The following is a 26641-nucleotide window of genomic DNA, read 5'->3' as shown; positions in this document are numbered from 1 at the left end:
GTCTGCAAGTGAATGCAGTCATAAGAGTGTCACAACAGGAAGGGATTTTCACCAGAAGCTTATGAACTTAGCGCAGAACCTCAGCATACATCCTCTTAACATGGCAAGAAAAATCTAGTCTGCGCTCCTGTTATGCTACAAAAGACCAAAGGATTTCAGTCCTGCAGCAGAAACGCATTTGGCAGGAAGAAAGTCAGAAGAGAGACCAACGGTGATCACATTTTACATCTGTTTTCACAAGACATTGGTAGGACTGTAATCAAACCTATAACCTATACACTTACACTAAGGAGGAGTTGGTGTTAGCCTAGGTTACAAACTGCAACAGATATAAAAAAAAAAAAAAGAAGACGAAGAAGAAGAAGGAAAGAAAATCTTTGTTTTAAATAGAACATTTGAAAAAAAAGAAAGTGAAACGGTGCTTATCTAGTTGAGCAGTCTCTTCTTCCTCCCTTCCTCCCAGCCACAGAGCATATTACCCTACTACTATTAATACACAATGCCGGAGACATCAGGTACAGCTACAGCACTGTGCTGCACAGATCCCCAAGGTGGTCTGAAATTAGCTAGCTCTGTGGCGGAAGTGCAACAGCCACATTTTTGCAGCACGCAATGACTGGCTAATTGAGCTCCTGTGGCCGCACCGTTCCCAGGACTCAAGCTCATGTTCTGAACCACACTGCACTCTAGCATGCTGTTGTACAAGCTGAACTGTTTTCCCAGATACCACTAGACTGCTTAAAACTTATGCACACAAGCCAGATATAGTCAATACATACTCCATTTTTCCTTTAGTCACATCACAGAGCATCAGCTTATGTAGTTTAATTATTTTCCTAATGCCTGCACACAGCACACTTCAGGTTACACAAGCTGAAGAGCACATTACTGCACTTCTGTCTTGGGGATATTCAACCAACCTTGAGCATTCCACCACAAGGTTCACAGAGAGGTTAATGCCTACATAGCATTAGAGGAAACCCTTACATTTACGTTCAAATAGCTCGCCTCCCTACTGCTGCACAAAGTACTTTGTGCACAGTAGGCAAAGTAGTCAAACAATTTTCAGGTGTAGCAAGTGGATGTGCTTTAAACTTAGACTTCGGTTTTACCTTAAAACCAAAGATTAGCTCCAGCTGACTCTCCTACTATCCATACCCATGGACAGCAGTGAACATAGCAGCACTACAGCTCAGAGCAGCTAGCCCCACACCAGCCCTGATACACTCGTGCTGGCCTCTGCTGAGCCGCCGAAGCATTTCAGTAGCATTATTCATGGGATGTGAGCATCTGGCAAAATGTGACAGATAAAATCATAAGACAGTTGGGCTGGAAGCTGATCCTGAATTTGTTCTAGACACTGCACTGAATACAATGTAACAATACTCAAATTGCTTCTCCCTTGGCAACACAAACTATTAAACTCATCTTTGCATCTTTGTAACGTTTCCAGAGTCTGCAGTAGTCCACAGTCACTTACTTTGCTTTATTTCAAAATTAGCAAAGTGAATAATAAACTAAGAATTCAAAGAATGACTATAACATCTTAGTCCAAGGTGCTACCAATCTTCCTTGGATCATTATTACCAGATGGAGTAAAAAGTTTAAAGCCAGCTGCAATTGCAGCCACTAGGAGTCAACAGTTACATTCTCCCGTCTGTTTCAGACGAGGATTAAACATGACGTACAAGAACCAAAGAACTTCAGATGAGTTAAAGAACTATTTAAGTTCTGATTAAAAGTTTCAGAATCAAAAAGTTGTTTTTAAAAAAAGATGACTAGGCCAAAACACTACACACCTGCTCCTGGAAAACTGAGTGGTGAAACTGGTGGAACACTTTGCCTAAGGAGCCCATTCAGACTCACATTACCAACACCCGGTGGAGCTCTGGGGTCACTGGTTGTCCATTTTGGCATGGCTAACGATGAGAACCTCGCTGGAAGGTGTGACAACAAGGTGATGGGACAGAATGCAGGAGCCACTGGCATTTCTGACATGTCAGAAGACACTAAAATCCTTACTCTGTGATAGATAAAACCAACAACTAGGTCAATTTCTAAATGACCTAAGATAGGAATTCAAGGCCAGGCTGGATGCGGCTCTGGGCAGCCTGGTCTGGTGGCTGGCAACCCTGCACATAGCAGGGGGTTGAAACTAGATGGTCATTGTAGTCCTTTTCAACCCAGGCCATTCTGTGATTCTATGATAAGTGACTGAAAACAACAACAACAACAACAAAAAAAAAGATTTACCAAACTGTATCACTACGTGGCTTGTACCAAACACTACAGGTGTTATAAAGGCACTCAGAGGTGGCACGGTGGGCTATGAGAGCCTTCAGCCTGACCCGCCACATCACTTGTACTGCAGTCTAACTGGCATCTGGTTGTCCTACCTGGGGTGAGTTGGTGAGGAGCGCACTTTGTACCAGTTTATCAGAGAAAACAACAAGGAGGTTGAACTGTGCACACTGTGTGTTCTACGGCGCGGAAACAATCGCCCACCGGGAGTCGTCATTGCAACACGACGTTACCAGACCCCCCCCCCCGCCGTCGGTGCTCCCGGTGACACAGTCAGGACCCATTGCAACAGTCGGCTCTCGGCCCGCGCCTCGCACCGGCCGGTCGGAGCGCCCCCCGCGCTGCGGCGCGCCGTCAGCCCCTCCGCAGCGGAGCTCCCGCCGGCAGCGCGGCCCCGTCCCGCCCCGTCCCCCGGCGGAGGGGCCGGCCGTCCGCCACGCTGAGACGCCGACACACCCCTCGCCGCCGCCAGGGCCGGTACTCACAGAGCCCGTTGGAGCCGGTGCTGGTGAACATGGTGGCGGCCCGGCGGCGGCCCAGCCGCGGCGGGCGCCGCTAGCGGAACCCCCGGAGGCCGGGCAAACCCCGCGGAACCGCGGCGGGCCCAGGGACGCGCGAGTAAGGCGGCCGCGACGGGCCAAACGCCGCCGCCAGCGAGCGGGCAGCGCCCCCTACCGGGACCGCCGGGAGGGAGAAGGCGGCGGCGGGTGCGGGGAGCCGGGCGGGGGCGCGCTGGAGCGGGCCCCGTGGTCAGGATCGGGGAGAGGGGAGGTCCGTGAGACGCAGGGGAAGCCGAGACCGCGGTTGTGGTGGTGTTCGAGCGACTGGGTCGTTTGCACGGTCGGGAGGGGTGTTGTCTTTGCTGTGAGCCTCATGGCTACAGGGAATCTTGGGTCACGGTAGATGAGCTGTTTGCTGTACAGCCGTCACACAGCGCCAAGTGGTTTAGGCTGGAACGGACCTCAAAGCCCGCCCAGCCCAACCCGTGCCACAGGCAGGGCTGCCGTCCACCAGCTCAGGCTGCGCAGCGCCCATCCAGCTGCCTTGAGTGCCTCCAGGGATGTGGCACCACAGCCTCCCCGGGCAGCTGTGCCAGCACCTCACCGCCCTCTGAGCAAAGAATTACTTCTTCCTAACATTCAACCTAAATCTTCTCTCTTGTAGTTTGACAGCTCCACTGTCCTATCACTACACTGCCTGACAAAGAGTCCCTCTCCAGCTTTCCTGTAGGCACCGTCTAATACTGGAAGGCCTCAATGAGGTCTCCCCAGAGCCTTTCTTCTCCAGCCTGAACTAGCTCAGCCCTCAGCCTGTGTCCACAGAAGAGGTTCTTCAGTCTTCTAATCATCCTCATGGCCCTCCTGTGGACTCGCTCCAACAGCTCCATGTCTTTTTGGTGCTGGAAGCCCCTTCTATCTCAATGCATCTTCCATTTAGTGATATTTAGGGATATACAATAACCAAAACAGGCAAAGTACACTGTTAATTAACCTGCAGCCCAGACAGGGGGCAGATTCAGAAGGCAGGTGTAGGCCAAACGCAGCAGCAGGGGACATCTTGAGGCCACAGCAGAAGACCTGCTTGTTTGCATAGGGTTTGAGAGGTACAGTCAGCACTCAGACATTCCAGGCATGGGGGAGGCCAAGGACTGCTAGACTGATATAACGTATGTGAGTCCAGGTATTTCTATCTAATTACTTGCCCCTTTCTAAAGATGAGTTAAATTTGAAAACTGAGGACCCTTCAATCCCTAAGTTTTGGAAAAGTACGACACCTGGCTCGTCCCAGGAGCCCACAGTGTGTCTGCACAACAGCCATGTATATGTGCTCATTACAGCTAATGGAGGCACAGTCCATAGGTTCAGTGGAGACTGGAGAGACTTTCGGATGATCAGAGGAATGTGTCTATTTTGGGATGAAATGAACTACCCCCTAAAGGCCAGCAACTATTGATCAGAGAGCCTCTAGCTGTAACAGTATAGATATCAACATTTAAGGTAGGATGAGGCAAAATCCACCCTCAATTTCATTCAAAGCCTGAATCCACCCTCAGTTTCATTCAAATATGGTATAATAAGACAGAAAATTGGGGCACCCAATTTCAGTGAAATGTTCGAGTCTACACAGAAACCCGAGCTTACTGAAATAAGTTATACAAGGCACTTGGAGAGGGATAGTGCTCTGCACTGTGTCACAGATGTGAGTGTCAGGAAGAAAGAGGATGATGTCTGTGAATTTAGAACTGAGAGCCCCAAAGTCCTATTTTTTAGCACACTGAACTGTGAGCCTTAACTTTGATTATTTCCTTTGATTTATGTTCCCATATCGTGTCATATTAGAGAGATTCTTTTCTGTTCAGCACTGGAATTGGATGGAAATCAGAATCATTAAACATCCAAGAGTCTTAAATGCATTCTGCTGAATAAGGCTGAATTTGGGCAAACACTTAAATTCTCTTTTGAAAGCAGCTCTGCTGATTTGCTATCAGAGATACTGAATGAGTAGCAAGCAGTAGTGCAGCATCATACCATAATACGTACTTGCAGATTTATCAATACTGCTGAGATATTGAGAGCTGGCTCTGGATTTCTGTGCTATTTTATGTAAGTCTACAAATACACTACTGAGTCTATAAAGCATCTAAAGATCTAGCATCTAATGTCTCTGTTTCAAAAAATAAAAAAGATTGAGTTATTTTTTCTGAGATTAGATCGGATGAGATGCATAATGTGTTTTTGAGAAAACTGTGTACCCAGTGCTAATGATTACACTTTTATGTACCAATTGAATGGTACAGGAAATGTAGCTTTTGCCTTCAGACACAGTGGCAACCAGAGACTTCATTAAAGAAGAGAGCTTTCCTGCTGACATTGGCAGCTCCAGCTGATAGCTTGTCATAAGAATTATGTGAATGATTTGCATTATTTAAATATGAAGTGTTGTCCTCTTTGGAGTTAAATGAAGTCGTCAGTGCTTGTGCTTGCCTTGGAACATATCCCAGAATAGGAAAGCTAGCACTTATCTGCTAATCTACTCAGAACAAGCTTAGAAGGCTTTGACACTGCTCAAATGTCAGCTTAAATATCTGCATTTGTTTTTTACATCTAGTTAGCGAGGTCAATTTGCTATGTTCAAAATAAACTTATTTAGATGTTCTGCTAAAAAAAAAAAAATAAAAATCCCAGGAGACTGAAAATCTGAAAATTATATTTCTCTTATCTAATAAGATTAGATTTCTTTCTTCTTCGAACTTGCAGTGCTTTTAAACCAACTCTTAATTACTAATTAATCTCCAAGAGTCAGGTGCTCCCCTGCCACAAAGAATGAAGGATAGCAGCAGAGTAGAACAGGATGGAAATGCAACACCTCACACAGGAATCTGCTGTCTTAACTCAGTGCTGTCAGAATTCTGCAGGTTCATGGGTGATGGTCCCTCATGTCTGAGGTTTCTGTGGCTTTCATAGTGTGGTGCATGCAGCTATTACAGCTACATGAAATATTAGCAGATGCCTGGAAATAGGTTAATGTTAAACTTAATGATTTCAGTAACTTCTTCAATAACTAACAGTTCCCAACCCTTGTTTTCAGCTGCAGAAGAATGTAGAGAAAGCAGTTTACAATACATACTCTGCAGAGGAGATGTGAGAGGAGGATGGGAAGAAAGTAGAGAGATACAGTGGGATGAAATCAGCCTAATTGATCCTGTGCCTTTCCAAGAGTGAAGAATTTCTCTCACTCCTTTGGGAGTGAATAATGTTTTGTAACACAGCAGACCTGCCTATCCTCTTAAACTATAGTGGGTTCATTCTATTACACTGACTTTATTTTTACTATAAATTGAAGAAATCGAACATTTTCTAGATGAGTTCTTTCCACGTAGAGCTTAGAATTAGTGTGAGGAAAAACAGAGTGGCTAAAGGAGAAACTTTTAGGTAGTTCTTGAGGAGCATTGCGGAGTAAAGGAAAGTAGGAAAAAAAAAGGCAAGAATATTGTGCGTTTTATTTCCTCTGATATTGGTAGGTGACCATGCATCACACTATTATGAAAAATTTAAAGGCTGCTCAAATGTTTTCTGTCTGTTAAGGATTTAGCCACTTGAATGAGATGTTCTGCAAAATTTCAAATACAGGGATGAACTTGAGCTCCATATCGATGTATAATAATAGTAATATGTGGATAACTATTCTTTCAGTAACTCAAACATAATTCAAACATCACCTTCCTGTTTTCCAGCTAGAACCCCAGAAAGGGATGCAGTCGTAGTACAGTGTTTAAGGGACTGGCTGACTTGGAGCAGAGCCAAATCACCAGCTGGTGGTCAACGGCAGCCACAACCTCCCACTTCTTGCATTGCTCACTTCCATCCCCAGCCACTTTCCAACAATTATCCCTATTTTGTCCCAGCAAATCACCAGAAATGTGTTGCATCCGCTTCCTCTTAGGTTTATGTTGTGCCCTCCAAATGTGGACGAGAGAAGAACAACTAGGCACGAAATAAGTAAATAAATGAAAGTTGAGAACAAGTGCCTACCTGGACTCGTGGAGGCTACCTTGATTTCTTCCTCACATTTTATCTTTGTGTGTTGAATGTACCCACCGACCGTTTTACACTGACTCATAATCATCACTTCTGTTTTAACAGTTGACCATCAACTCCTAAGCACCACGTGCAGGCAGGTATTGGCATCTCTGTATTCAGGGGCAGCATCAAGCATTTGATCAGCAGCTCTGTATTTGAACGCCAGTAAAACCCTCCCTTGGGTTTGCCATCCTTACATTCTCTGTCACAGGAGCCAGGTTATTTATTTCAAAGAAGGCCAGGATCCTGTGAAAAACAAGAGCATATGGTAGGTAGCATAACCCGCAACTAGATTCTAATGCAAACACATTAAAAGAGAATTAGGCAAATTGATTCTGGTATTTCTTAATTGATTACATTGATCTCAGCTTTTATGTTTAATGTTCTATGTTAGTGTTTTATCTGACTTAGGCAAGACTTCATTCTTGTATTACAAATACACACTTCCAACTGTCTTTGGCTGAGCAGCTCACTGGATTTTAGCTCACTCAACCGAAGGACATTAATTTGCTGCAAGGAAAATTGGGAAAGATCAGTAAGCATCAGTGAAATGATCAAATTTAAGCATAGTGCATAGGAGACTCAATTAAGGAATCCTTTAGAAGGGCAAAATATTATGTGTAGCACTGTATAGCATACATAATATGAAGTTCAGCAACATACTTTGCGTATCTGTACGCCATAACGCACACTAGAGTTCATGCACAAGTCATCTTTTTCAGATTGAATTTATGTAAATAGTACCTTTGTGATCTGGCATACGACGCTTAATTACGCAAAGCTACTAACGAGGATTGCAAAACATTTAAGCTTTTAAAATGCAGAAGGCAACTTACATTCCTGCATGCCAGTGTAGCTGTGTTGAAATTGACTGTTAATTAAAATTGGATTTAAAAAAAACAAGCGCACTTAGAGGAGTATTTTTTAAGGATTTTTTTCCCTCCCTGATACTTAATTCGTATTTCCCAGGCATCCTTCTCCTCTTGCTCCACATCTTAGTGCTATCTGTGTTTCACCACATGGTGTAAAGGTTATTAATCTCCCATGTTTACACTCAGAGGCAAATCTGTGTTTAAGGGAACACGTGGCCACCCACATCATGATTTTATCAGGCCGGTAGCTTAACACTAGCGATAGAGCCAAAGAAATGATAAAGCCTTAAGAAGTTCTTCTCCCCAGTAGCATTACTTTATATGCATTTACTTCAATTTGCACATGAAGGGATAGTACATCTTTTTCCCCTCGGCTATAATTACCCATAGCAAAGGATACTTGTGTTCATGTGATTTCACTGGAATACAATGATTCCTCAGAAGAACTTGTACGAAGTTAAAGAAAGTTCACCCCAGAAATGTACTTGCATGATATTTGCAATAGAAGTCAGGATGCCTTCGGGATGTAGGCATTCCTGGAGTTTCTTCTCTTTCTATCTTTTTTTTCCCTCTAAAAATGTTAATAATGGGCGAATTTGATGCAAAAGAAATCTGTATCATATAAAAGTATAACATTTTGCCCAGCTACAGCCTTTAAATTGCAACCAGAAAAAAAAACAAAAAACAAACAAAAAAAACCCTCTTCTTAGATGAAAGATTCATTGAAAGATGAACTATTGCTAAAAAAAAAAAAAACAAAAACAAAAAAAAACAAATAAAAAACACACACACAAAAAACAAACAACAGTTCATTGATAAATGCAGCAGAGCTATTATAAGCACAATTAAAATTCCTCTTGCTGCTGTGTTACACTTGTCCCAGCATGGACCATTTTCTGCTTCCTGCTACAAACCCCTCGTAACTAGTGAGATGTCTAAAACTGGGGATTAGATCTCGTCTAATCCTGAAATATAGAAGTAATTAAATAGTCTGCAAAAAATAGTCTGAGGTGGTGGTGTCACCACAGAGAGCTCTGCAGCTTTACCTCTGGGCAAAGCAGGCCTTCCTGGTGCAGGGGGCTTCTTAGGCCTGCCCTCAGCACATTTTGCCATCTGGGACTGTTTCTCTCTTCCCCACACCACAAGGGGGAGATGATGCTATTTTACTATCCACGAGAAAAAAATAAAAAAAGAAAGGCGGTTTTACAGTAAGCCTCAGTGAAAGAATTTACTGGGATGTTAAAGCGGAGAAACAAGTGCTGAGTTTCAAGCTGTCATAATTTTGAAAGCAAAAACCTCCAATGTCTGGGCAGTGAAGGCTTGCAGACGTGTGGATGTGCTGCCTGCGGCCAGGCCGCAGAGCTTTGGTTTCACATCTCAGCTCTCAGGAAGATGCTCACTTGTCAGGGAGTGTTCCAGCACCAACAAGACTATTGGACAAGACACTTTGATTCATTTTATATCTGAGAGTATCTTGAGAAGAAATTCAATTCAATTTCAGTGTTTTCAGCCATTTACCTATGGCTTTGATCCCTAAATTCAGTGCAGTTCTATCCTTTCACAATAGCATGGTTAGGGTCTCAATAGCTAATGATTTCAACATATTATCCAGTCAGTGTGAGTGAGAACTCATGTCTTTGTACGCGCAAGAAAAGCAGCTCAGGGGCTGAATTCTGCGTCAGTGAAAATGCTGGCAGTGTATGGGCAAAAATTAATCTTTTGCCTCCTAGGCTGTACTCAGAGGTCATACAAAGCCCAGAAGATACATGATTCCTTGTAGGTAAACTATTTTGCCTGTGGGTCACAGCATAAAAAGATAAACAGCATGGCCAGGAAAAGCACCCCTTTGGAGCAAATGTCACGGGAATTTGGGGCTTAATACTCAAGTGCTTGCACTTAAGATCAGTAAATAACTCTACAAATTTAAAAAAACAAAACAAACAAAAAAAAAAAAAACAGTAAAAAAGAGCAAGTTTGCCCCAACCATATTGTAACCTGAGTCATAGAATATCTCAAATTGGAAGGGTCCCGCAAGGACCATCAGGTCCAACTCCTTGGCTCCACAGGACGACTGAAGCTGAGGGGGGAAATGTCAGGGCGGCCTGAGGCAGCCACAGCTGTGTGTCACTGGGGAACAGCATGGCAGGGCACCCCGAGGCGGCCATGGCTGTGTGTCAAAGCCATCTCAATTTGAAAGACAAGAGTCCCATCGATTTCTGTGGAGTTTGCTGCACTCTGAACTTTAAAACTGCAACTAGTGCAAGGCTAAACTAAGGCAGATGGAAAGTGCTCATTATAGATGGGATGATTCACGGCACAGATGGGCTCTGCAGCATTTTTGGTTTGTTTTGAAACAGGAATGTGGGGGGGGATAGTAGTTAACATGAAGTGGGAGGCTGTGTTTTCTCTGTGTGTATGGTAATGGCATGAAAGAAGATATTAACTTGAGGGGAAGAAAAAGAGAAGGAGTGGTCATAGAAGGCTGGGTGGAATGTGAGGAATTAGCACGGGGTGGAGCAAGAGATGAGGGAAAAAACAGAGCATAGTTGGAGTTACACAACTTGTCAGGCCTTGAATATGTGAGTGGCAGAAGAACAGCCCATAAAAAGCTCAGAGGATGAGACATGGCAAGAGTGGTTGGCAAAAATGATAACACCAGTGGGATCCAGGCCAGCTAGTGTGCACACTGTGGAACAATAACTAAAAAACAAAGGAAGTGAGATAAAGCAAAAGAATAGTTGGTGAATGATCTTGAAGAATTCCTGTTGCCTTGTATGTTGTATCCACAGTCTCTTTTTCTGTAAGTTCATGCAATTAAATGATCTGTGCTATCTGACTAGGCTGTCCTGTATCATCAGTACCCTTGTGCAAGCACAAACGGTACAAAAATGAACCTCTGCAAAATCTTAATTGTACAGGACCTTCTGAGTTCGTGCATGTGTGTGTGGGCAACACAAGCCCAAACCCTTCCATTAAAGTGCAGACAAGTTGATTTTCTTGGAGAATGCTTGTCAATTAATACTGTGTACATGCACATACATAGCCAGAACTGACCCAGTCTCTTTTTGATGACTCACAGCCTGTGGGCGAAACCAAGGAGGTGTTTGGAGGTGAGCTGAAGAGGTTGTTGTACCGCTCTGGAAAAAAGAAAATTGTCTATCACTGATGGTTCTGTGGTGGAAAGTGCTTAATGGAAATCTGGACTGACGATCATATGGCTATTTCATAGTAATCAGAAGTAATGATACATGCAAAAAAGCCACATCAGCAGCTTCAGCCTAATAGAATGAACCCCTACCTGTTACAAGCAGAAAATGGGAATAGATCTAATTGTGCTGTCAGAACTAATCCTAATATAATTCAAAACTGAATTACATACACTTTGAACTGGAAGTCCATAAGTCACCAGAATGGTGATTACTGTAGGCAATCTTAAGGAAGTATCAAAGGTCTTTGCAAATATGAGGCTGATACTTTCTAAATACTCAGACTATGTAACCTGACTTCTCCCTCCTCTGAAAGACACTCACGGAAGAAAATCAATCAGTGGATCATCGGATTCAAATGAAATCACGTAACCACCTATGATAAGAATTTAGGGTGAGGCCTGAGAAGCAGTTCACCACGGTGGAAAATTATAAAGGGAGTGTCTTTCATCACGTACTGTATTTCTTCATTTTGTCTGGCTGATACAGCCACAACCAAGATCATCTTCTCAGACACAGGCATAATTAATAAGGCATTGGCCTGGATTCAAAGTAAGAGTGTTTTAGACCTTTAAGAACAGAACTGAGAAGCAAACAGAAATTAGATTACTCACTGCTGAATGAAGACCTTCAAGAATTTAATTGGAGTGTGGGGAAAATCAGAAAGCTTTTCACAGTGGACAAGAGATAAAGGTGCAAGTGCAGTATTCTTTTTCTGCACTGTCAAATCCAACAGGAAAGTCAGCAAGTGTGAGAAACCAACTGACAGTATTATGAAAACCCAAGTATTGATATTGCCTTGGTGAGAAAGCAGTAATTATGATCCCCCTATCAGCATCCTGTCTGACTTTCCCAAGGACTCTAGCAATTAAAGACATTTGAGTATATTTACAAAGAATGATTTAATCAAGCAAAAAATGTATGTACATTTGGAAGGGATTCTAGATGTTGGCCTATTAAAGGGTGGCTAAACAACAGCGGTTCTTGTCTCCTTGAAAGGTTTATTGACAACTGACCGTTTTCCCTTAAATCACAGCATACAAATGAGTGTTTGGAATTTTATTTACACTATGATAGAAATACAGGGCAATCTATGTGTTAGATCAGTTCTGTGCCTAGGAATGTTTGCTGACATATGAACTCCTTACATAACCAAACTGTCTCCTGACCCAGAAGGGATTATTTTGTCTCTTCCTTGCTGTGAGGGTGCTCATAATTTAATGGACTCACTCTGCATATTCCCATTTCCCAAGTATGAAGGACCTGGCTGCTGCTATGGATGTGCCATAATTTCTTTGCAAGGATATTTAGTCTTTCAACCGGTCACGCTACTTTCTGGCAAGAGATGAGCCTAATAAAATGATTAAATGGTTAATGATAAAATGATTTAATGATTTAATCATTAAATGATTAATGATTAAATGATGTAGTTTCCAAAGACTGTAAATGGAGATCTGGCTTCATATACTTTGTGACAAGAGTGCCAGGGACCAAATGCCTCATCTTCATATGTCAAGTGACCTAAGGCTTGTCTCCGTGGGGAAACTCTTGTGTCACAGGTATGGGACATACTTAGAGTTTAATAATTATTTTATAACTTCCCTCTGCACAGACTTCCCTGTTTTGCAAGAGAAATTATCTTGAGGTTTAGCATAATCTTACACCGAATATATACAAAACACCAGCAAGAGTGTCTAAGCCATCATTTTGTACACAGCAACTTTCTAGCAGTGGTTATTTCAGGCTTTTCCTTTTTGAAAACAGGTTTGGTGGATTTTTTCATAACTTCTATTTACCAGCCAGCAATATTTAGTTTAGTGACTTGCTGTCAAACATAATTAGAATGGATACGGAGTAGTGGAAGACCAGTCTCACACAAAAGGTTTATAATTTAGTAGACCATTCATAAAAAGAGAAGGGTTTACACAGGGATCCAGAAAAAAATAACCCTCAAGAGTGAATGAATCGTGATTCTCTCTGGCTGGTCATGTCCATTTTAGGAAGGATTTTGAGGCCTTACATTAACTGGGGGTTTGGTATTCTCTCAGATTATAAAAAGAGATCCAGAATGACTACAGTTTCCAAGAATTCTTCCTTAGAAGAGAAAGAGTACATGAACCTCAGACAGCTGGAATTATTAAAAAAAAAAAAAAAGGAAAGCTGTAGAGTCTGAAAGCATGGATGCCAGCTACTGCTATGTTGCAGCCACAAGTGACAAAAGAAAACAAGAGGCATCTGAACATCTCTGCTCTGATCACAGGAGCATGCTGGGAACAAGCTCTAAGATGGTAAAAAGACTGCTCCAAAGTTCAGATTCACAAGCAAGAATCAGATGTCCCTCTCTAGCTGGGGATTTGTCCAGAGGGGCTGAAGTGCACCACTGTTACTTCACTGTTTCCTTCCCAAGGACTGTGTGCTAGCACTGCACCTCTGAGATCTTGGAGTTCTGCTGTTTCATCCCTCTCACACAGACCCAAGCAACACCTGACCATTGGGTTCAGTAGGGATTCTTTCTGTACTGTAGGTCAACAGTTCAGATGACGACCAGAATTTTCCCCTGCCTGTAAATCACGTGGTTATGTGCTGACTGCACTCCTTTTTTCTTTCTGTTTCTCTTTCTTTTTCTTTCTCTTTTTTTCCCTTTCCTCCCCTCTCCTCTCATCTTCCTTTTCAGTTTTGACTCTGTATAGACAAGTACTGAAAAATTATGCAAACATAAAGGTTTGAGTCTCCTTTCACATTCATATGAACTCCAATTCAGATTCAAATGTATAATACCTATACACATGCATATATTTTGCTCATCATGACTTACAGCCCTGGAGCATGGAATTACGTGTCTGCAGTGCAAGTGCAAACAGGCCAGCAGTCATTTTTCAGCAACAGCCTTTGCCATTCTCAGCACTGCAGAGACTGCATGATGAGAAAGTAGCACAGAAGCATTACAATATCACATAATTCTATTCCGAGAGTTAATATCTTTTGTAGTCTCCTTTTAAAAATAACAACTGAAATTCTGAGGTTTTCTGAGGCTCCCTGCTTAGGTTTTTCCAAAGGAAATTTTTTAACATTGCAAAGACAATGTGAGAAACGTGATGCAAGTTTGCCACAGAGATTCAGAAAGAAAACATCTAAAATCATAAAAGATGCTTCTGGAATGTCCATAAGCCAGTTTTATTATCCAGAGAGGCTGACTCATGTTTTTTGAGAAATTGAATTAGCTGCACTATGAGGGGCCACCCTATCTCATCTATGCAACAACCCATATCAATAAAACTGCTATAAAGCATCACTGTCTTTATTTATCAATGCACTCTGCCCACTGGTCCATACCAGTGATATTTGTGGCACAGTGACAGTCTTGAACATTTTGTGCAGGCCTCCTGGTGATCCTCTAACACAGCTCTTTGTGAAGATCAGAAGAGGTCTGATGAGAAAGCAATTGATTTTAAGAGATATGTTATGCCTATACACATTCAAAATAGTTGAGAGCACACTGGAACTCTGAGTTCAGACTTCACGCTTACATCTCCAGATAGTTTGAGGAATATTAATCTAGACATCACCTTGGTGCATGTGGTTGACATCTCTTTTGATATTTGTCCCTTCTCCAACAGAAACAGAGACAACATCTTTTCAGAAATGTGCAATTTACTTTGGATAAAATGTCAGAAGGATGAGGCATTTTTAAACAACAGCAACAAAAAAATCAACCCCAAATGATAAAATACTGCATGACCGGAACAGAGGGCAGATTTGTCCAACAACACAGAAATGAAATAAAACAACAAATCTAAGAAAATAGGCCAACAGTTTCCCCCATGTCTAATAAAGATTGCTTTCAATACAGCCATTTTCTCTCCATCTGTCAAAATGACTTTTAGAGTTGAAAGCCTCATAATTTTCACAGTTATAATAACATTGGGTAGAGAACTTTAGACAGATTAAGTTGATCTAGCTGCATCCATTCATTCCCTTGAACTGAAATACTTTTTTGCAGTTGAGGCTCTGGCTTTTTTTTCTTCCACAACTGAGCACAGATACAGCTTAACACTTTATGTATAGCAACTCACTTAGAAAATGAGTTTATTTTAACTGTGTTTAAGTTCATGTTGCTTAAGCATGTAGCTCTCTTGCCTGAACACACACAGTATATGCACCTATAATTTTCTTGTGACTAATTTGCCCTCGTAGTTGTGGGTGATTAAATGACTTTGCCATTTTTGGTCTGCAAACAGCTACCTTTTAAGTATATTATAACAGAAGTGGGTTTTTTTTTTGTTTGTTTGTTTGTTTGTTTTTTTGACTAGCCTTGTGGGAGTCTTAGTTAACACCTTCCTTAGCATAGACTTCAGGAACACACAAATGTAAAATTCCTCTGATTTTTTGTTTTGTTTTGTAAAGCAAAGCTAATTAATACTTGGAGGATAATAGAGTTAACTAGGAGAATCACAACTCATAAATGAAGATAAGAAAATTATAAAAGGTGTGACTGATACATATGTAATTACCTGCTTAGGTGGCAGCCTCACCTGGTGGAACCAGAGCATTTTTGGGAGGCAGGAAATCCTGTGTTGAAATACTCATTCCACCCATGACTCCTGTTACTGTAGGCAAACTATCCCACCTTTTCTTCACTGAAATGTAGTCACTGAATGAGAGTCAGGTAATGATTTATTAATAGAATTGACAAAGCACCTGCAACACTTAAAGTATGACTTAAGTACGTATGGATATTACATATAAGCAGTATAGAATCATAGAATCTTGTAGATGGAAAACATATTCAAGATCAGTAAATTCAACCGTCAGACTGAGCTGAGTCCCATCACTAAGTCACGTCCCTTAGTACCACATCATTTGTCTCTTAAATGCCTCCAGGAATGAAGACTCCACCTCTTCCCTGGGCAGTCCCTTCCAATGCTTGACCACCTTTTCATAACAGTTCTTCATAACATTCAGTCTAATTCGCCCCTCGCATAACTTGAGACCATTTCCTCAAATCCTATCACTTGCCACCTGAGGAGAAAAAAAAAAAGAGTCTGAAATTAAAATTGCCCTTACATCATTACCCATATCCTATTCAGAAGTGAGTGGCACAGGTGAGAAAACAGGCATTCATAGTTCTCAGTGATTGTGCTCTGAAAGTTAAACAAATCTGATGCACTCAAATGGAAGAGGAAGATTCCTTTACACCTCCTCAGCCCTCCTCATTGTTCAGACCTCTTCTGCGAAGTGTGTTGTGATTACAGCTGGCGTATCTGTGGTTTTACAGGTGTTATGTGACTGGCTTATATTCTCTCATTCAGCAATATACAAGCCATATATAAGTTATTATCCCCCTAGAGCCTGAGCAAATCACCTTTTACAGCAAATCACCTACTGCAGGTTAGCATGGAGCTAGCGAGAGGATTCCTGCCCCAGTTCCTACCAGGCTACTGCCACCAATGCACTGGCTTTTAGGTAACCAGAAAAGGAACAAATCCTTTCCAGATCACTCCTAGAGCAGCCTGTAAATGCTTTTCCTCTTCAGAATATTTAGTTCAAGGAAGATTTTTACCTTCACTAAATTAATTTAATTAATTTAGGTCAAATCATCTCTCACACACGATAGCCCAAGGCTCTGTGACTATTGTAACCTCTATCCCTCAATAGCATCCATTCTCAAGGAAGTCCTGTATTTCCTGTTGGGGTGGATAACTGAACCCTTTCCAGGCTGTGGACCTGAAATAGGCTGACCTCTTTCACACTTTTCTGTTCTGAGTCACTGCTGAGCAAACACTGTCATGTACAGAAGAAACTGAGAAAACGTCTGAGCAGAATAGCGGAGCTGTACTCTATTCCACTAATGCTAGAAATCCCTGGAAATGTAGAGAAGTGGAGAAGTTTTTCATCTGTGTCTGTGAGAAGAAATCAGAAGTGCCAGTAAAGGCTAAGGAAAGATGCCTTGCCTAGCTACTAAGTTCTTTTTGCCTGCATACTTGGGCAGGACTACAGCAATACTACAACTACAGCAAAATGGAAAACGGCCAGGTCATAGTTTTGTTTCCGGCAAGGAGCCAAAGCACTTAATACCTTTGAAACCAGGCTGATGAATTATGGAAGAGTATTACAAAATGTGAAAATGTTGAAGTAAATCGAAGCACATTTAAGGAAGATGTTTCAATCAGTAGGTAAGTAAAGGGAGTGAAATGCTGAAGCAGGCTGGCTGGTTTGGGGCTGAATATCCAGTCTTGCTGTTTCGAGCAGTTGAAAGGGGTGAGGCTACTTGGATTTCCAGCAAAAGATTCCGAGTTGGAAAGCTGGAAGACGGGTTAAATGTTAACAAAACAACGAGAATTTGTGAAACAAAGGAAGTTACCTAGCCCAGCTGGAACTTAAATAGGAAGGACAATGGTTTTTCACAGAGGCCAACACGGGGATCTCAGTCAGGGCTCTCAGATAGAAAGGAGCAGAAGCAGAAAGACAAGCATGGATCAAATTTCAAATCCTTTAAAAAAATAAAGTAAGGAGCTCTACACGCTGTAACAAACAACACGAGCCAACACAATGCCTGGCATCTGAGTGGTGGTGTAAGGTCTGAACAAGATTACATCACTCGTGCAGAGTTTGCCAGCAGTAGCAGGTTGTGCACAGCAGGCTCAGAGGGAATGACAACAGCCCTACCCGCTCAGAGGAATTCTTTGTAAAAGAATGGCTCCAGCACAACAGGGAGTGAATGAGCCAGGGAAACAATAAAGGGAAAGAATGAAGCATTGTTCTGAAAACAAATGAAGAATTTGCTCTCAGGTGTTCGAGCCACTGTGATGCCAGAGGCAGCGACAGCGTGCTTAGGAAAATCTCCAGCAGTAAAAGGTTGGCAAGGGAAAATCTGGCTTGGCTGGTTGCCAGTAAAGGAGGTGAACTTCCTTATGGAAAATCATGTGGTGGAGGATGAGGCAGGACCACGGGAGCGCTGTAGGGAATCTGAAGTCCCAGTTTGTGCAACAAGGACAGCAAACACTTAAACCCTTCAGGCAGGAGAATAATGGCATGTCTTTCTATTTTTTCTCATCACTCTATCTCTAGGTGAGTTGACAGTCCTGCTAGTTGAAGAGGCAAGCTCAGAGTCACTTTAGTAAGGCTCTGGTCACAGATTCCTAGAGAGAAATATTTACCAGCTGCAGATGGCCTTGGAAGCTGACACAACAATAAAGCTGAGGGCAGGAGGAGAGGGCTGACGTGTAGGGACTGAATCCAAAATGGTGAAACTACAGCATTACCTCCAGAGAGAGAGGGGAATGTAGAAAAACCTGCCAGGAGAAAGGTGTCTTTGTGAAGGACTGGCAGGCCACAGAAACTGCAAACTCAATGTGAGGCTGATCAGCCAAGGCTAAGATTGCTGTGTACTTTAGAGGTCCTAGGCCAGATGTGGATTTTCCTGTGTTTTCCTGGCAGCTGGCCACTTTTGGGGATTGTCACTGAACAGCCTGCGCACCTAAAATGGATAAACTCTGTACAAGCCATAGACCCAGTACTACATTCACCCAACCTTATGTGTGTGCATTGCCTACCTGATCCATGCAGGTGCTGCAGGTGCCTATAGCCACACTGACTCGCTCTCCACCCCACAACATTCAGCTGACCAAACTCAATTTCAGTGCATGTTGATGTCTCACTTTTTGAAGCTTTGATTCACCCCAGGAAAACAAGAATTCTTATTTGGCTGTAACAATCTTCAGCTGGGATAGAAGAAAAGTCATTTAACGGATACGCCAGAATTCAGAGAAGAAAAGGAGAAGCTTTGGGTAGTTATCCATGATAAGCCACTTAACAGACTTCACCCCTTAGCAAAGCCTTTTTATGGCAAAGAGCAGCATTTTGGGAACATCTTGCAGTCCTTACATATGTTACTAAGCTCCAAGCCATTAGGTAATTACGTTACCAAGAAGATCAGAACATTCCTGTTAATGTTTCTTCTTAATGAAGAAAAAAAAGTAATGGTAACAAGAAGTGGTGCACACACAAAACTGATAATCCTATTTCTTTCCTGGTGCCATAGGTTCCTGCAGCTCCATTGCTGCAGAGGAAACTAGGTGGTGATTTCTGCCTGCTCTTTGCGCTTCTATTATTTAGGGTGGGGATATCAAGCTCAGCTGATGATGTTGTTGAGTTCACTTGCACCCAGTAATGATATCTGTGCAGACAGTTTTTAAAAGGACCACAGTTCTTGCAAGAAAAACAAAGCAACGTCTTTTTCCTGACCACCTTTGGATATGGATGTGGTCAGCCCCAGGTCCCACCGTAGTGTTGCCTGCCACAAAACAATTGTTTTAGTCTTGAAGTCCTGGCTAAACTCATGCTATCTCAAGTATGACAGCAAACATCTTAAACCATGGTTATTTTCATTTCCATGACATGCCCTTGGACTCCATTGGATGAACTGCTGACATGGTCAAGGACGTGACTCCAGCCTGAAGGTGGGCTTTTCTAGGTTTTTCCCCTTTTCTTTTTTCTATTTTAGTCTCCTAATAGTATCTGAGATGCAAACCAAAGCAGATGTGATTATCTCAGCCATCACTGGGATGGAAGTAGCATTGTAAATAGATATGATCCAAACCAAATAGCACTTTAAAGATCCAATTGCAACACTCTGATATGCAAACAGTGACAAATAGGAAACCACTGCAGTCTTTCAAACATCAATGCAAAGCTTTCACAGGGACTATCAACATTGTCAGCTATTTCATTCATACCTCTGAGTATCAGAGCATCACGTAGAGTATGTTGCAAAAGCTCCTTCTCAAGGCTGCATATGCAGCTTTAATGAGAAAAGGAAATGGTAGGCAGGAAGTAAAGTAATTGAACTGCCACAGTTATGGCAACCCTGACAGTTTATGGCAGCCCTAACAGCTGCTGAATCAATGAGAACTGAAACGTATATTTTGGTGATGCAGACTTTCAAAAGGAAGAATGCTACTGAGAAGGGCAAGTTCAGAAAATCAGCATTAAAACTTGACTGAAAGGTATAAACAAAGATTTGACTTAAAATCATAGAACCATAGAATGGCCTGGGTTGAAAAGGACCACAGTGATCATGCAGTTTCAACCCCCTGCTATGTGCAGGGTCGCCAACCAGCAGACCAGGCTGCCCAGAGCCACATCCAGCCTGGCCTTGAATGCCTCCAGGGATGGGGCATCCACAGCCTCCTTGGGCAACCTGTTCCAGTGCGTCACCACCCTCTGTGTGAAAAACTTCCTCCTAATATCTAACCTAAACCTCTCCTGTCTCAGTTTAAAACCATACCCCTTGTCCAGTCACTATCCACCCTTGTAAACAGTTGTTCCCCCTCCTGTTTATATGCTCCCTTCAAGTACTGGAAGGCCACAGTGAGGAAATCATGTTCACAGAGTAAACATACTTCTTATACAACTTAGCTTACACTTAAGCAGTTTTCCAACACTAGAGGTAGCTGCTCTCATCACAGCAAATGTTCTCAGTAATTTTGTGCCAGTGTCCATTGAAGTAAAAGTAGTCTTTATGTGGAAAATAATTCTTTTCACAAAATTCATTTTCAAAATCTCAGATTTTGTATCTATGAGTGATACCAACAGAACATCACCTGTCAGCACAATACTGCTTGAACAGTCAATTCATTCTACATTTGGAGATATATTTACTGTTAAGTCAACACCGATTCTGCAAGCAGTTCTAATAATGTAACTTTAAAACTTTGCAGGATTATTACCATATTCTCCAACAAATATTTTTGTTTCATGAGGATTTTTCTTTGAGTGAGGTACATCTTCCTATGAGAAGAATGAGCAACACTTTTAAAGTAGATTTTAATAGCAACCAAATCACCGAACTTGCAAGATTTCTCTGACTATTGTATGATGTGTGTGGTGTTGGATTTATTCATGTAATGCCATGTAGAGGGCTATCTTAACACACTGTATCCAAATCAGTGTTTTTAAGTTCTGCCAAGTCTTTGATATATTTACTACAGAACTGGGGATAAATCATTTATTACAATTCCATATTTGTTAATGTTAATCTAGAACAATCTCAAGCTGTATTATATAAACTGCTAAGATTCATTTTACTAGTTAAACTTCAATGTGTAATGTACTTTAGGGTTTAATGTCACTAAACCATAAAAATAATCCACAGAATTCTATTAATGCACATAATAAATGCTCTCATAGGTAATTTTCCTTACTTCCCCCTCCCCATCCCCTTTTTGTTGGATTTTTTTGCATTGTGGAGACACGTGTTGAAAACTCACAGAAAAATTAAAAGCCATCCTGATTTTAAAGAGTTCTAAAGTTAATTTTGATTGTGGTACAAATATGTTCCATCAGTATCCTTGCTGAAGTTCCACTTCTATATTTTTATCCTCCCTCAGCCTGCTGCTTGACTCACACAGGACAACAGCAGGAAGGAAAGTTAGGTATCTAACAGGTAGATTAGCTGTATGCACTACTTGCATTGTGCCTCCTTTAGTGCTGATGGTCATAAGGAGACACCTCCAGGGAGCAATTCTCTCATGCTAAGCTAAAAGGCTAAAGAAGAGCAAGTGTACAGCCCTCTGGAGATTCTTGGTGACAAGAGACCATTTTGCCAACCCTATGCCATCTGAACAATACTTGATAGAATCATAGAACTCTTATGGTGGCAAGTGACCTTTGAAGGCCATCTAGTCCAGCTCCCCTACAATGAACAGGGACACCACAGCTATGTGAGGTTGCCCAAGGCCTGATCCAGCCTCACCTTGAAAGTCTCCAGGGACAGAGCATCAAGAACATCTCTATTCCAGTGCCTCACCACCCTTAATGTGAAAGATTTTTTTTTCCTTATATCCAACCTAAATCTACCCTGTTTAAGCTTGAACCATTTCCCCTTGTTCTATCACCACAGACCCTGCTAAAGAGTCTGTTCCTTTCTTTCCTGTAGCTCCCCTTTAGAAAGGCTGCTGTCAGGTCACCCCACAGCCTTCTCTTCTCCAGGCTGAACAGCCCCTCAGCCTCTCCTCATAGAAGAAATGTTCCATTCCATGGATCATTTTTGCGGCCCTCCCCTGGATGCACTCCAACAGGTCCATGTCTCTCCTGTTCTGAGGACTCCACATGTGGACGCAATGCTCCAGGTAAGACCTCACAAACACAGAGTAGAAGGGCAGCATCACCTCCCTCACCCTGCTGGTCTCACTGCTTTTGATGCAGCTCAGGATAGAGATGGCTTTCTGGGCTGTTGCTCATTGCTGGCTCATGTCCATCTTGCCATCCACCAGTACTCCCAGGTCTTTCTCAGCAAGGCTGCACTCAATCCTTTTATCCCCCAGTTTGTATTGGTAATGGAGGTTGCCTCAGCCCAGGTGCAAGACCTTGAATTTGGATTTGTTGAACCTCATGGGGTTCTCCTGGGCACGCTGCTCAGGCCTGCCTAGGTCCCTCTGAATGGCAGCCCATCCCTCTGGGTGTCAGCCACTCCTCGCAGCTATTTCTGGCTGTGGTAAAAGCTACTACCTGAAGTTCAGATTTTCCAGCATCCAGTCATTACAGTAGGCTTTTCCTTAACGTTTTGCATCAGTATATTACTTCTGGCACAGTATGGTGCCTCTTCCATGGGTGCTGCAGCCCTGATCAACTTTTCTACACTAGAGCTTTATACGCTGCTAGAATTTTGTACCACAGCTGGAGCTTAATCTTTGTAATGACCACAGAAACTGAAAGTAGTTTGTCAGTCAGCATTTCCAGGGAGAGCTGGTGGGTATAATGCTGAGACGGGGCAGCACCAGGAGCAGCCCTTATACCCACGTTCAGGGAGCTGACTGTTGTGTTCCATGGTTCCTCTGACTGATGGAACAAAATACTCTTTTGAGTGAAAAGGCAGACTCTCAGTTTTCTGGGACACTTACTTGTATTGCTCATTAAATCAGAGTTATTCATTCTTTTCTAAACTCATACAGACTTGTGGACAGGGAATAGTTAACTTCTGAAGGACAAGGTGACACAGTACTTCTTCCTGAAAGAAAATTATGTCTCTATATTTTTTTTCTGATTGAAGATTTTGTTCATTTTTAAGCTAACAGTTGCAACTACTATAAACATTTAGCTTAGTTCATTATAGTTCTATAAAACCCTATGAAATGCACTAGAAAAAAATGGGATAAATTCAAGTTTTTAGTTCACTTTAGCAGCATGTAGAAGCTGGCTTGAAAAGCCTGCCTTTCAATAGGCTGAATGTGTTTCCGCCATGAGTTTCCAGGAAACTATTAGGTTACAATTACAAGAAGTTAAAACTGCTGCAACAGAATTGTTAACTGGAAGTCAGAATTTCCTTTACCCCACTCCTTTTATGCTTAGTCCTAACTGGATATCACAGAACTAGCTGGCTTAAATACTTTATTCCTTTTATTTTCTTGGTACATTTTTTTGGCATCTCCTCTCCTCTCTTTTCTGACTGTAACCTTTAATTATTTGTTCTCTGGTCTGTTTCCCTTACCTTATATTGGGTGATCTACTTAATCTAGTAGCAGGGTCTAGCCATCCTTCCTTTTCATGGGAGTCTCTCCTTTAAATTTATTATGGATATACCCAATTTTTAAATCAGGTTACAGGCAGCTTTTATACTCATTTCTAGCTAACTACTGAAATGGTCAGCAATCCAAAGAAGAATGTAAGCAGGAAAGTCTGTGATAAGACCAATGAAAACAATATTTGCTCTGAGGAACAAAGCTGAAACAGACTTTACAAAGTAAAGTAAGAGAAGAAGGCAGTGGGTGGGTTCATTTGGAAGGAAGACATCGGGATTTTTCCTAAAATAATAACTTAGACATTGAGAAAGTATGACTGCAAGTAACTGGAGCAAAATGCAAATCTGAACAAGGAAATGGAAGCATGATTTGAAAAGGCTCAGTAAATAAGACTGTAGGAAAGATACCACAAGGCAGACAGAATCTCAAACAGATCTGTAATTCACAAACTCCTATGACTCCTTTTCTCAAAATTAAGATGCAAGGAGATGGCCTTGAGAAAGTGAGAAGGAATGTGACTGGAATGCTGGCTGAGCTAGCGACAGACAGTGGACAATTTGTTTGATTACACAGATCTGAAAGATGATAAGGACTGAAGACTGATTTTTCACTGCTCAACAGACAAAGTTCTTTCCAAAGTAAAAGCAAAGTCTGTTGGAAGCAGGTGCATTTGTAAAATTTGCATTGCAAGAAATGACACAAAGTTTTATATCTTTGGCAATATATATATTTATACCTAACATAAAAGTTATGTTTACATGGTTGTTTGTATAGCAAATATGAGGTTTACAGACAATTTAACACATTTGTAGCCACTGGAATGTACCAGTAAATCTGTGGCCTCGAATCTCCTTACAGCTGCATTTCTATTTGGAGTACAAGCTGTGAGAGCTTGTGAAGGATTTATCAGTTTAGCAGACAGCTGTGACTGAGTTTAGGAGAGAACCTGAGGACAAAATTCTCCCAGATAAAACTGCTTGGCTGCTCTGTCTTCCTAGAGATGAGATTTTTCTACAAAGAGCAGGCTTCCAGTGGAGGAGACGGGACCTTCCAGGGACATCCTGGAATGATCTCCCCTGTTCTACACCACTGCCTCATTTTCCACAGGAAGCAAAGTCTTCTTTCTTTGAATTTTTCTAGTCTAACTCAAGAAAAATAAGAATGGATGGAAGGATGAATGGAATATGCATTAAAAAATATTCAAAACTTTCCAGCAAACACACTTCTTTTTTTCCACGTGAAAAAAATACAGGCTCTTAGATGTGGAGGTTGCTGCAGATAGATAATTGCACAGAACATGATAGCTGTAGTTTGCATGTAGACAAAAACTCAATCATTCTGTTGCCAACGTATTTTGTTCACATGCAATTAAAACTAAATTTATCAAAACTGAGGATTATTTGGTAATCTTTGGAATAGACAGGAGCAGAAAGGATCTAACTACTCTGTAGCATGTAAGAACAGGTCTCAATGCAAATTCCATTTCCTTTTTTGTAACAATATAAATATACACTAGACAGCACGTCGGCAAAACCTGGGAAATGAAGTCTAAAATTACATTTTTCCTTTCGTTATGCAAAGGAAGGATGAGCAATGCTCATGAACTTCCATTTGTCATGTTTCATAGGAAAAACAGGAGGCCCGAGCTGTTCTATATCGCTTCACATGCAGGGATCCTCCTCCAGTGTCACTGTGCTAACAGCTTAGCCAGTTCTAACTGCTAAGAAAGCCATGTTTTATCACAACACAGTGGTCACATTTGAGGGGTTTCAAGTAATCATCTGAATAAAACCATTTTGATTAAGAGGTGCTGCTTTTAGGTAGTATTGCATCCAGTTATAAATGCAAAAGCAAAATAGTCCCAGGATTGATTATGAATTTTTTATTTCTCGGAAATAATTTTCCTTTTGTTTCTGTATTATGCACAGTAACTTTAGCATTCTGTTTTATGATTTTCTTATTCACACCACATCCACAAATTCACTCTTGCAGCTGTTCCTCATGTGATTATTTCTAGTTGTTTCATTGTGGTTACCCATATGAAAGAGGCTTATTGTTATGGTATACCATCATGGTCTACAAATATGCAAAAAATTATAAAGGGACAGGAAACTTTCAAACCCTTTATATCATTTCTTTCTCTTCTGTTTCTGGATATGTATTCTTTTTTTTTTTTTTGGTTTTGCATTTTTTTTTTAGATTATTCTGCAGCTATTTAAGAATAACTTTAAAAACTGGTTCCACTGACTGACTTTAAGTCAACCAAAGGACAGCAAACAGTTTAGGTAACTGTCAAAGCTCTAGGCAGTAAAAACTAGCATTTATGCAGCTAATAAAAATAAAAGTGTATTGTATGGATTACTTTATTGCTATGACAGGACAACTGCTCTGACTATTTTACATGACAGCCAGATGAAGGAAAAAAACATAATTCTAATTAAGAAGCCTATTATTTTGGAGTATATATTAATACTGGAGTAACAAGCTTTTAAATACAGTACAGTAGTGGACAAGTATGTGCTGTTCAAAGAATTCTTTTCTCTTTTTCTCATGAATAGCATATGGTGAGAACTATTTCCTTGAGCCAGCAAAGATCTCTGCTGCATCAGTTATTCTGCCGTGGAGATAAGAACCATGAGCTTTCAGACTCACATACACTGTGAACAATCACTGCTCGAACGTTTCAGCTCAATACAGCTCACATCATATTACTTATTTCTCTGTGCACGCCTTGGAATTTCATATAAACTGGCCTTGAAACAAGGAACATTTATCCAAATTATAAGTGTATCAAGAAGTTACCTACTCAGCATGAAAGAAATGGAAGCAGTGCCAAATTAAAAGAATGAACAGCCAAGTCTATAATGGAGGATTTGTAGTCATAAAGACTACTTTGAATTAAAGTGTCTACAAGAGACTTTGTCAGTGCTTTTATGTCTTAGGTGGATACCAGCCATCTTTTCACACTCTTTTTAGTTTAAACTGGGTGGAGAGTCACAAATATTTGCATTTCAAAAAACATATTACTGGTCTGTGTAGCAAGGGATGTAGTCTTTTAATAATGAATACTGTATGTGAACCTTGAAGAATTAAAGTAATCATTCCATTCTGCAGTTTCAACGGAAGGCTTGACAACATCAAGATTCCTTTTAGCAGAGGAAGAA

At 41.5% G+C, this 26641-nt stretch overlaps 1 protein-coding gene across 1 annotated transcript in view; it reads right to left on the bottom strand.

Moving 5' to 3' along the window:
• Nucleotides 1-2817, bottom strand: part of UBAC2 (UBA domain containing 2) — a gene marked incomplete at both ends in the record, with an annotated part of 92491 nt that extends 89674 nt beyond the window's left edge. The window contains one exon of the mRNA XM_079549841.1: nt 2787-2817. Coding sequence (XP_079405967.1) covers nt 2787-2817 — 31 coding nt within the window. The remainder of the gene's footprint in view (nt 1-2786) is intronic.
• Nucleotides 2818-26641: the final 23824 nt, after the last annotated feature.

Source organism: Tetrao urogallus (assembly GCF_951394365.1).
Source record: "Tetrao urogallus genome assembly, chromosome: 1".
NCBI lineage: Eukaryota > Metazoa > Chordata > Aves > Galliformes > Phasianidae > Tetrao > Tetrao urogallus.
This window is presented reverse-complemented; position numbering and strand designations above follow the sequence as displayed.